Raw genomic sequence first — 13,177 nt, forward strand, 5'->3', positions numbered from 1 at the left:
CTGCTTTGATGTTTAAGTTTTCAATATGTGCTGTTAACAATAATGGATTTTAACACCACGTGGCATCTCTTTTGGTCCCTGCCTTCTGTTAGCTTTGAAAAAGAAAAATACTTACAGTAAAGTTTCAGGTATTATGTCATAGCATCGACTGAGTGATAGGTGCTGGAGGTAGTTGAGCTGATAAAATTCCTGAAAGCAGTCATGCTTCAGCATGACGCTATCGCTGTAACAGAGCAGAAGAAAGCATTCAAAACCTCTCCAGCAATCCTAGACAGAGAAGACAGGGAACAGCCTACCACGTAGTTCCTTCAATTCACCAATTCACCGAATTAAGATCCTTTTCTCATTCAATTAGCAATCATGATTTTTCTTTCTTTTTTCTTTTCTCTTTTCTTTGCTTTCTTTCCCTTTTTCCCTTCCCTTCCCTTTCCTTCCCTTTCCTGTCCTTTCTTTCCTTTCTTTCTTAAATAAACAAAAACATACCTTAAGTCTAGGTGGACAAGATTGGGGCATCTTCCAACTAGGGTAGAGACATCTAGAAAAAAAAAATGGTCCTTATTAAATGACGAACAAGACAAGGATTCGTGCTATCAATACTTCATTTAACATTGTGATGGACGTTCAGAACAATGCAATTAGAGTCACACGCTATTAGAAAGAAACAAAAAATTATCACCTTGGCATATAAAACTTTCTACCAGGAAAATACAAGAGAATCATCTGAAAAACTACAGGAAACAGTAAGAGAACTAACTGTGTGAAGTGCTGGTTAACAAAATCCATAGCTTATCCACGTAGCAGCAAGAGCTGGCTGGAAATACAGGGGGAAAAAAATCCCGTTCACAACAGCAAAAAGCAAAACCAAACACTACAATATATAAGGAAACAACCTGTTATGAAGGTAGCCCTCAAAATCGGTGGGGGAAATCATGGATTATTAAAAAATAATATGGCTATCTCAACTGGAAAAAATCTACTTCTCCAATTCAAGTAATATATCCAAATAAATTCCACATGTATTAAACATTTCTAAATGCAAAAATATGGGTGACTGATTATTCACTGGATCTTGGGATAGGTAAGGAGTTTCTAAACAAAAAAGAACACACAAAGGGGATATTGATAATTGATGATTGATAACTGACTACACAAAATTTAAAAATTCTACCATGTTAAAGCAAAGCAACACAAACAGAAAGAGGTATCAGAAAACTGAGAATAAAAGTTTCCAACATACTTTTAATAGTTAATGGTTTTATTATATAAAAAGTATTAAAAAAGATAGAAAAAAACCAGTAACACAGGCAAAGAAAATGAAAAGATACTTTGTAAAATAAACATCATAAAAATAGAGCAAGAAACGCAAAATACAATTAAAATATTACTTTTCCACCATCAAATGAAAAACAAATCCTATTACAATGCCCAGAATTGGTGAAATACAATAGAGCAGGTCCCCCCTCTCCGTATACTAAAAGTAGATATTTAATTTTAGCCTTTCAGAAGAACTAACTGATTTTTTTTTAAGGGTGAACTGATATATATTTTTTTTAAGTGTTCAGGGCATTGTACACTTTGCTCTTTGGCTCAGTAATTCCACTTTCAGAAAAATAATTAGAGATGTTCATGAAGACGTTCATTATAGTGACAGTTATAATGGTCCCCCAATTAGTTTAATAGGCTGAACTCCATCCCTTCTAATACCTAACAGTAGCTCTTAAAAAGCTTTTTAATAACATTTCGTGACATAAAAAAATACTCAGGATATACTGTATAGTGAAAACAGAGCCAAATGTATACAATGCACTATAATCTCAATTTAGTTAAAACCCACAAACTCATATTTATACACAAACTCACGCACAGAAAGAAAGGGGGTTGGGGCTGGAAGAAAATACACTCAAACAATAACTGCAGTTACCAAGGGTGATGAGACAGAGAGAACTTTCCAGAATTTGGGAGAAAGTCACATGCGTTAACTGTGTAATCAGAAAATGGATCAATGAGCGTTATTTATTTAAAAATAGACGAATTTTCATTAATGTTCTGAGTTGTTATTCCCTTCCCACAGCTTTGTCTTCAGCCCCACCCCGGAATCCTAGACCTGCATTTTCAACTTGCCTCCTCAGCTTACCTGCTGGGCTATGCGACAGACCTCCCAAATTTACTCCTAAAACTAAACACTTGATTCCTCCCCTAAATCTGCTCCTTCCCTAAAGTCTTCGCCAGCTCAGTGGGAACTTCCCTGGTTCAGCGCGGAGGCCAAAAGCCTGGGAGTCGCCCTCGACTGTTTTCTCACGTCCCACATCCAACCTGTTACCAAATTCTGTTAGGCTGGCTTTCAAAATGCACCCCAAATCGCATTATTTCTTACTTCCTCAAATGTTACCACCCTTGTCTCCAGCAGCCTTTTCTCAACACAGCACCAGAAGGAGACTTTTAAAAGGTGAGTTGGATCACATCATCCCCGCTCAGAATACCCCAGGGGCCTCCCATCTTAGGAAGAAATTGAAACAGAGCTCTTGCCTTGGCTCAGAGAGCCCCTGGCTACCTCACCTCCCACCACTGTCCTCCTTGCCCCCTCCCACACTGGCTCCCCAGTGTGGGGAGGCTCCAAGAGGAAGAAACCTCAAACATTAATAAAGTTTGTCTATTTAAAAAAACAAATAACATTTATTAATTCGCTTTCTGATTACAAAAGTAGCACATGAGACTTTCCTCCCAATGCACTTGCTGGTCCTTAGTTCTAGAATGTTCTTTCCTTACTTATCTACATGGCTCACTCCTTCAGGTCTGTGCGCAAGTTATCACTTCCTCAGGGAGGCCTTCTCTGTGACCATCCATCTCAAAATAGACCCCTCTCTGTGACCCTCTACCTGATCACTCTGCTTTAAATTTTTCCTCCTTGCATTTTTACCTTCTTTTCATAACATTTTGTTACTTGTTGATCATCTAGCTCCCCAACCCAAATGGAAGCATCACGAGGATGACTTTATCTGCTTTGTTCAACGCCACACGTCCCAAGTCTGGAACAGGGCCTTGTGCATTACAGGTGCTCAATAAACATTTGTTTCATGAGTGACTGAAAAATGAAGGTGTGCACAACACAATCTGGAGTGATCCATCATCTCGCCAGCTAATGAACGGTCCACAAAACCCATCATCAGATACAGTCTTATTTTGCCGCCACCTGGGAGAGAACGAAACCTTGGGGGTGACACTGGTTAGTCTCTGTCTGTGGCCCTCCCTCGGTGGGAAGGGTTAGTATACAGCAGCCACTACCAAGATTCCTCTTCACTGTCCCCTTCCCTTCACTTGAGTTAGAAGGGATCTTAGAAACCTGTCACTTTACAGGGGAGACAGTTTTAGCTAGAGAAGTCAAAGTCGAACCCAAGACCTAAAGCCAAGTCCTCCAAGACCTCATTCAGTGCTCATCTGCTGTCCCACAGGGAGGCAGCGATGGCTGGACAAGGGAAATAGTTAAGAGCCAACAATGACTGATCTCTCACTATGTGCCAAAAACAACTCAACGTCCTTTTCATGGATTGACTCATGTATTCCTTACTCAAACTCTAACAGGTGGGTTCTACTATTATCTCCATTTTATTGATGACGAAATGGAGGAACAGAAAGGTTAGGCAACTTTCTCAAGGCTACCCAGTTAATGGCAGGGTGGGTACTTGAACCCAGGCAGCCTGGCACCAGTCTAGGAGCTAAAACAAAATCTGTATTATCATCTATATGGTGAAATAGTGTGCACCATAGTAAAAAGACATCCATTCAAAAATCTTTGATTCTCATTGGATAATTAAGAAAACTCACACTTCAACTTACACTCTGCGTCTCTGTCTTGCCCTGAATGTGTCTAGCAAGCAGGATTTTACTACCTCTCATTCCTGCCAAAACTCAGTAAAAAGGCGATCTGTTCTTTTTTGGAGGAACAAAGAAAAGTGTTTTGAGCCAAACTTGGACACCATTTACAGCAGTTTGCCTACAGCAGAGTTTCTCGACCTTGCACCCAGGACCTCAGTTCAGCACAGAAAAACTCTCCAGAGAGAAGTGGGAAATTCTGAAATGGGACAGAAATGTACATAGGGCACTGTCTTCTCTTTTCATAGTGATGAAGAGGGAAGAAGCAGTGGTGGGATTCAAAGTGAGGAGGATCCTCACGGGTAGCAGTTTAAAATCCTCAGAAGGCAACTTGGCAAGAACTAGCCAGCGTTTGAGAATGAGCCTAATCCTTGACCTGGCAATTCATCCTTAGAAATGCACTCAAAGATTCGTCTCTGTCCGTGACATGGTTGTTTATAAAAGGGAAAAACTGCAAAGATTCTAAATATCCATTACAAGGAGATCAACTGAGTAAGTTATTCATGAATCAGTACAAATGATTCCAAATATATTTGATGGAATATCACACAGCCACTGAGAATGATTTGCGCGTAGCTACTGAAATGGGGTTTTCTGAAACATAAACATATCACAAAGCATTCCATACACTATGCCCCATTCTAAAAAGCAAAAAAACCCCCACAGTTTTCAACAGGAAAAGGATTGTCAAAATGTTAGTGAGGTTGTTGATTTGTTTTTGTGTTTTTACATGTTTTAGGTATATTTGAGAATGACTATAACCAGATTTGAAATTGTGTTCAAAGGGAAAAAATGGAGAACAGGAATACTGCGTGTGGAGGGGAGTGGTTAAGAAAGACACCACTGCTGCTTTCACAGATCTCTAATGAAAACGTTCCCCTTGCCTGAGAACACGGGCATCTGGACTCAAGCACAGGCAAAGGACTCGAACCCCTGGTCACTTAGGAGAACCTCACGGCTATTTACTACAGCCTTGTACATCTGACTTACTTACCAGAGGACGCATCACGTCCTGGAGAAGTAGTTTTCAAACACTCCTTAGATTTTAAGAAGATACATTCTGCACATGCTTGGTTCAAATCTTTTTACATATAATAAAAACTATAATAAACAAAAGCATGGATATTTGGATGAGTTGACACACCATCCGGACACGAAGGTAGGCTGAGGTGTGTGGCTGGTGTAAAATAACTAGGCTGTGTGAGGCCACAGCCCGAGATTGTGAGGGAAAGTCACTAAAATGCTAAGTGACATAAGGCAGACGGAGAAAGAGACGTACTGTGTATCACTTATACGGGGAATCTAAAAAGTACAGAAAACTACTGAATATAACAAAAAAGAAGCAGACTCACAAATACAGAGAACAAACTAGTGTTACCAGTGGGGAGAGGGAAATGGGGAGGAACCGTCCAGGGATGGGGGATTAAGAGGTACGAACTCCTAGGTATAAAATAAGCTATAAGGGTATGTCGTATGTACAACATGGGGAATAGAGCCAACATTTTATAACTATAAATGCAGAATAACCTTGAAAGACTGTGACTCACTGCTCACTATGTACACCTGTAACTTATGTAATAGTGCACAGCAACCATACTTCAATTAAAAAAAAAACTTGCCCTTTGCAAACACTTATCTTGGCAAATCAAGATTCTGTCAACATCAGACAAAGAAAACAAAGCATAACTGGATGTTCAGGCTTACAAAGGCTACGCTTGTCACGCCCGACACCTGACTTCAAATGCCTGTGTTCATCTATGTAACCTCTTTGCCCTCTTAGACTGAATTGCAAGTAAGAGCTATAAATATGAACTTGGAAAGAGGACTCATAAACAGGGTTTTCAACCTTAGCACTACTGTCATTTCAGACCAGATTCTTTTTTGTGTGATATTCTTCCATCCTGAAGGTTGTTTGCCAGCATTCCTGGCTTCTGCTCACTCGATGCCAGTTAACACCCCCTGCAGTCATGACAACCAAAAATGTCTCCAGACCTCGTCAAATGTCCCCTGCAGGTAAAACTGTCCCCAGTTGAGAACCACTGCTTAACTCTAATCAAACACTGCATCGATCGATTTTTATGTTGGGGTTTTGCCTAGTAATTTAGTTAATTAAAAGAAGTCCTTCTGCTTAAAAATTGTTTCGAAGTATAAATGTTTCCACTTCTAGATTCTGGATGCAAACCTTGACGCTATTCCACTAGCCGTTTGCCTTTACCTAACCCTTCTAACCAGCCGCACCTCATCTGGAAAACAGGAAGAGGAACACATGCACTGGATTGTAGGAGACAACTTCTGGGGGCCTGCGCTCAGGAGATGCTCGATGAATCAGACCTGCTGTTGTCCTGGTTGCCAGTGTTAAGGGCCCAGCAGCCTGGAGGGTCTCACCTGATTTCTGGAGATTCTTCCGGTAGCCGCTAAGGTTCAGCTGAGTGATGGTCTCCGACACGTGTGCAACCGCCACCTGCACGTGCTTTTCAGTGAAGTCGTAACACCAGGAGAGATTCAGCTCATCCAACCTGCACACGAGAGGGGTGATAAGGAAAGCAGGAAGCCATCGCCCGGAATGAGTTCTCCAGGCAGCGCTGCCTCAGGCTGCAAGCAAAGAAAACACAAAGCCCTCGAATGTCCCTACCATTTTCTGCACAGAACCTCTGCTTCTCTCAGCAGCTCCGACGTCTGCTCACCTGAAATTGCCTTCTCCCACCTTGTTCTAGTTTGTTCCAGAAAGCTGCCAGGGCATCTGAGTCAAGGGCTTGGTGAATGCTGCCCCCTTCTGGAAATGGAGGGGAGCGCTCAATTCTGATGCCTGATGGCTGATGACTCAAACTCACTCCAGAACTAGATGTAGAAATTCTAGCCTGTTTTCTTTCTCAGCCTCCCAGGTTGTTAGCAAAAACTACACAGTATGAGCAATCATCTGAGATGCTTTAAAACACTGGTGGGTTGTGCCGGGGATTCCTAATAACAAGACGCTGCATTACAAAAATCCACTTTATCTTCTTTGGCCTCTGCTAACTGAGAAAATGAGGGCTTCAAAGAAAAAGCCCAACCATTAAACTACATACTCCGTCCCTGGCATTGCTGAGAAAATGTAGGGCTGCCATTTTACCTCACTGATAACGTTCTTATCCAAAGGCAATTTCAATAGACCATTAAGGAGAAACAGGTACAGAGACCAAGGGGTATTAAAGAGGACACACACACACACAGTAAGGGGTATTCTGTGAACCATGTACCCCCTCATTTATTAATTTCTGTAACTCTGTAGCCTTCATTTATATACTGACATTATTACACAATGTAAAAGGTATTTTTAATGGAATCGCCCAAATTCATAAACAATTTAATCAAAACTGTTAAGTTAGGTCTATAGATGCCATGGGGGGAAAAAAGCCTGACTATGCAGTCAGGTGTAAACAGATTAATTTCAACCACACAGTTGATAAACACACTACTAAATTTTCCTTATTTTAATAGTAACAGGGGAAAAAAGAGATCACTACACAAGTATCCTTGGCAAACTTAATTGATTTGGCTCCTGAGTTTGGACAGAAAGTTTGGAAGGCAAAGGATATTACATTACCCAAATCAAGAGCTCGGAGAGTTAGGAAGAGCTTAAAAATTGTACCCAGTTCTATTCTGATGTGAGAGAGAATTGTATATTTGAAATAACAGTTCTATCATCAAATCTCAAATCTCTCCTACCTGGAGCAGCTGCTCAGCAAAGTCTTCAGGGCAGATTCAGAGAATCCAGAACACCCAGAAAGGTTTAGCCGCACTAAATTTGTGTTCTGAGCAAGGTTACTGGAAAACAGAGAACAAGAACGTAAGAATATCAGCAAGACACTCTTATTCAATCAATAAGCATGAAGCTCAGTGAGGTAGTTAAGCACACTGGCCTCTGAGTCAGAAATGAGTTTGTACAATGAGGTATCAGTCAGAATAGCCATCATCAAAAAGTCTACAAATAATAAATACTGGAGAGGATGCGGAGAAAAGGGAACCCTCCTACACTGTTGTGGGAATGTAAACTGGTGCAGCCATTATGGAGAACAGTATGGAGGTTTCTTAAAAAATTAAAAATAAGAGTTATTATATGATCCAACAATCCCACTCCTGGGCATATATCCCTGAAAAGACAAAAACTCTAATGTGAAAAGATACATGAACAGAAAAATGTTCACAGCAGGACTATTTATAATAGCCAAGACATTAAAGTAACCTAAACACCCATCGACAGATGAATGGATAAAGAAGATGTGGCAAACATATAGATATGTACAAATATATAGATATGTACAAATATACACAATGGAATATTATTCAGTCATAAAAAGTAATGAAAGAATGCTATTTGCAGCAATGTGGAAGTACCTAGAGATTACCCTACTAAGTGAAGTCAGACACAGAGAGAGACAAATATATATCACTTATATGTGAAATATAAAATAAACAACACAGATGAACTTATTTACAAAATAGAAACAGACTCACAGACATAGAAAACAAACTTACGGTTACCAAAGGGGAAAAGGGTAAGGCAGAGGGATAAATTAGGAGTTCGGGATTAACAGATACACACTACTAAACTACAAGGTCCTATTGTACAGCACAGGGAACTATATTCAATACCTTGTAATAACCTATAATGGAAAAGAATCTGAAGAAGAATATATATATATATGTCTATAGATATATATATATATAGATATCTATGTATAATTGAATCACTTTCCTGTACACCAGAAACACATTATAAATCAATTAATATTTCAATAAAAAAATAAAATAAAAGTGAAATAACAATGGGGAAAATAAGTGAGTTTAATTTCATGTCTTACTATCTGTATGACACCAAGCAGGATGTTTTACCTTAGTTTGCTCATCTGTGAAATGGCAGTATCAGTACTTTTTCGGTAGGGTTGTTAAAATTTAATGATACAATATAATAAAGGGCTTCGCATTGTGACTGGCACAGAGTAAGTACACAGGAAACACTGATCAATGTACTTTTTAAATTGGAAAAAAAAAAAACTTAAAACAACCCAGTAATGAAATAAACATATTTCCATTTCACCCATAATTGGACTTAGCTTGCAGGTAAACTTCCACTTATAAATTCACCAGGTTCTTTCAATTATATTTGCCCTCTCCTCTTCATTCCCAAATGCCTCATGTTAGTGAAACTTAGTGATTAAGAGCAAGAGTTCTGGAATCATACTATATTGCCAGGGCCAAATCTTGGTTCTGCCACCTACTAACTGAACTTGGACAAATTATTCAGCCTCTCTGTTCCTCAGTTTCCACATCTGTAAAAAGGGAACAACAAGAATATATTTCATTGAGTTGCTATGAGAATTACATCAAAATACCTTTAAAGACCCTAGTACCTGGCACATAGTAAGTGCTCAATAAATGCTAGCTGCTATTACTATCCTGAATGAGAATGCGAATATCTTCCATACTTCACTTAAGAGTCACTTCCTCTGAGAAGTCTGCCCTCCCAAAATTTAATTAGGCCTCTCTGTGTGTTGCCACATATACGCCATCACATTTTACAAACACACTGCACTGAAATTATCTGTCTCTCCCACAAAGGAGGCAGGGACCATGCCATGATTCATCCCTGTGCTTCCAGAACCTAGCACGAGGCCTGGCAATACAGTGAGCACGCAAACTCTGGTTGCCTACGAGAATCCTGGAAAGTTCGGCAGAAGCTGGAACACTGCACTGGATATTTTCTGAGTGCATCTGGACATGGACAGGGCGCCCCAGTGATATTCAGGCAACAAAATGAACCAACACAAAAACATCTGCCTTTGTGACACACTTCTGGCTGCCACTCACTTGACAATGGGATCTGAGAGCCGCAGGCCTTCCAGGCTGAGGTTCTGCAACTTGGAGCACTGAGACAGGAGCCCGCGGAGGGTAGATGCGTCAATGACCGAGTTCGACAGGTCCATGTGCTGCACACGAAAAGGGCTGGACACAGAAGGAACTAGTTCAGAGCAGTACATCCAGATCAAATCCAACCCCTCCCCTCCCCAACTGAGAACCACAAACAAGACTCCACACACACATTTCAAGTACTCGCTAGAGTTTTGGTCATAAAAGAAATTGCTACAAGCTAATTTCCAACCTCATTCATTTTAAAATTCAAGAGGATTTCTGCCAAGTCCAGATGTTATGTCAGGATAGTCCAACTTAGGAAAGTAGTGAGTGGGTGTCAGAAGAACGAGCTGGATGCGGGTGACAAGGAGCTTATGGCCATGATAGGGACCGGAGAGGGTGAGTCTTCCCAACCAGGGAAGATGGGAAGGGCAACTTGTAATGAGAGGCTAATCTCGAGGTCCTTGGAGGAAATTCAGGTTGGACACCTTTAAGTGATGAGAAATACGAGTTTGTTTGAAAGATGCTGCTGGGCTACAGATGATAATCTGAGAGTCTTGGCCTAAACGTGGGTGCACAAGAAGCAGCTTGTCCACGACTGTGTGTGGATCAGAGAGAGAAGGCGGCAGGGACAGACCCGAGGGTAACACAGGGAAGCACACACGTGGAGGAGACCCAGGAGCAGCAGCGGGAGAGGGATAAGCACCAGTGAGAAGAGCGCCGCCACGTGACCGCGGACAGAAGGGGAAAAGGACCGAGTTGCTGTCCGCTCTGCTGTCTTTGGCTGATTTTTCTGTTCAGTATCCAGTGATGCTGCTCATGTGTGAGATGGCACTAAACCATATTGCAAAACCGTCAGTAACAGAGACATACTTGTTCAGTACATTCCAAACAACAAACCAAAAGAGGGCATTATTTTTCAGGATGCAGATTTGTCCATGATAGGATCAGAAACCCAGAGCGACAAAAGCCTCCTCACATTTTCACATATTTTCTTTCTCAGACATGGGCAGCGGGGAAAGAGTGAGGCTGCCGTGTGTCTGCTGGAGGGTGTTCTGCTCGGCTCCCGCCTCTTGGGATGCAGGACGCCCATTTGCTTGAGGACCCCAGATGCATCTTAGACTCTAGGAAGAGTCCAAGAGCAACCCCGAGTTAAAATGGAAATGGTGTCACTGGAACCCGTGCCATGTTTCAACACAAAGGCCACATGATAAAATAATACGCAATTAATATCCCAGACTGTACAGATGACCTGTCACAGGCTGTAAGTCTGGACATAGAGAAAAAGACATTTTGATCTGTTTTCTACCTGAAGATTTTTCTAGGAATTCTTCTTTCTTTTCTTTCTTTCTTTTTTTGGGGGGAACTCTTTCTTACCTGAAATGTTCAACTAACGGTTGGTCTATAAACGATCGCGGGCAGCGGAAGGCAACCACCCCTCGAGACAGCAGCCGACCAATCACATCTGGGTGGAGGTTTCTACCCGTGAGGTCCAAGGTCTGCCAGAGAGACTCATCAAACCTGGAAGAGAGGAGGAGCTCCACGTGGTGAGTCTGGCACTGGACACCGCAGGCTCTCAACACTTACTATCAAGAGGACATGGGCACTAAATCACCTCGAAGCAAATTCTGAAGGAACCTATGTTTTTAAGTTGACTACACAATTAGCAATGATATTCTTAAGGCACTATTGACTCTATCTTGGTCCAATTGTGGATAAGCCTTCATCTTCCTCTTTATATGGATTTCTAATGAGCAAAGCAATGATCTGGAACCAGAGAATAAAATTCCAGCATTCAAGCTGATAACTTTAAAAAATGCTTGTTCCAATCACCTAAAGGATTATTGCACAGATGGGCAGGTTCAACGTGGTGTGAATGAGCCCACCTGCCACTTTTGTAAAGCATGAACAGCTTACACACAATTAGCCTAAAAAACTGGTAAATGTACCTAAAAGAAGGAAAGTTAGCACTGCTTTACTATGAGATATGGTTATCAGACTTCTGTTAGGAAAAAGAAGTCACAGTTCAGCTCTGATTTACCATAACTTTTAAGCTTAAAAAATATATATACATGCACAGAAATACACGTGTGTGTGTGTATATATATATATGAACTAATGTGAAGGAAAAAGGGAAAAATAATACTTGGATTTTGGATAGTGTTTCTAAAATAAAAAAGAAGTATGAAAATGTACTGAACAGCACAATAAGGGAGCTTTAATATCCACAGATTAATTCAATTTAACAAAAAAGAAAACATGACACCAAGCCTATGAGGGGACATTTTAAACGTTTACTAGGATTTTATTTTTCAATACCACTTGAAATAAGCAGACGACTGGCTAAGGCTTTGAAATAATTCTGCATAAATAAACTGTCAACGTGTTATCTGACCTCTATTATTAAAAAGGCAGGACTGCAGTGCCTGGCACATAACAAGTGCTTATAAGAAATGTCAGTTACTACTTGTATGACAACTGAGATGAAGATTCATAGACTCTGCATGGAGAGGACAGTGGTTGGGAAAAGAAAATCAAGATGAGGTCACCTGGGCAGGGGTAAGTGAAAGTCCACCTCCACCCACATGCTCCAGCATTCCAGGTGTGCAAACCTCTCCGGGGCTTTTGTAAGCAAATACAGTCAGCCCTCCCTACCCGTGGCTTCTGCATCCGCAGATACAGAGACAGAGGGCCGACCGTCCCATGCCACTTTATATAAGGGACTTGAGCATCCATTAATTTGGGTACCCCCAGGGAGTCCCAGAACCAATGCCCAGTGGATACCAAGGGATGACTGTCGCCCACTCCTGTAAGTACCCAGAGTGTCTTATTTCCAGCACACCTGTGAATGGAAGGGAAGGGGCTCCTGCTGGACTCTGTGAGAGTCCTGGATGTGTGGAGGGAGAAGAGACGTAGTCGGCCTTTCAGCACAAAGCAAAGGATGGCCAGGGGTGGATGAGTATGAGAAAACGTGAAGATGCAAAAGACAGTCAGATTGAAAAACAAAGCCTTTTCTTCCTGCTTCTGGCCTGTTACTGCCTTCCCAGCTCACCAAGACTTCCCAGGTGCAGCTCACTGTCCATACCCGAAAAGTGTTGCCCCAAAACCAACAAAAATACCCACAACTGTTGGCTGCCATGTGCTGACCACTTGCACGAGCCACACACTGCTCCAGCAAGCATCCTGATATTTCACCCTCACAACGGCCCTGTCCTGCAGGTACCATCACCCCCATTTTACATACGGTGGCACTGAGGCTCAGAAGCGTCAAGTGCCTCACTCAGGTCACACGAAGCCTAGGTGGCAGAGGCTGAGTTCCCGCTCAGGTCTAATGCCAGAGCCCCGAGTCCTCTCTCCCCATCGCACTCACCGCCCAGCCCACCCGGAGTGTGAGGAGCTGCTGGCTGGGCCTTGCTGC

At 41.7% G+C, this 13,177-nt stretch overlaps 1 protein-coding gene across 2 annotated transcripts in view; it reads right to left on the bottom strand.

Moving 5' to 3' along the window:
• Positions 1-13,177, bottom strand: part of SKP2 (S-phase kinase associated protein 2) — a 31,415-nt gene that overhangs the window by 6,744 nt on the left and 11,494 nt on the right. For both annotated transcript variants that reach the window (XM_031676672.2, XM_006199666.4), the window contains exons 4-9: positions 11,137-11,280; positions 9,718-9,852; positions 7,576-7,674; positions 6,256-6,386; positions 484-535; positions 116-223 (exon numbers count right to left, since the gene is read on the bottom strand). In XM_031676672.2, coding sequence (XP_031532532.1) covers positions 116-223; positions 484-535; positions 6,256-6,386; positions 7,576-7,674; positions 9,718-9,852; positions 11,137-11,280 — 669 coding nt within the window. The remainder of the gene's footprint in view (positions 1-115; positions 224-483; positions 536-6,255; positions 6,387-7,575; positions 7,675-9,717; positions 9,853-11,136; positions 11,281-13,177) is intronic.

This window comes from Vicugna pacos, chromosome 3, assembly GCF_048564905.1.
Source record: "Vicugna pacos chromosome 3, VicPac4, whole genome shotgun sequence".
Lineage (NCBI taxonomy): Eukaryota > Metazoa > Chordata > Mammalia > Artiodactyla > Camelidae > Vicugna > Vicugna pacos.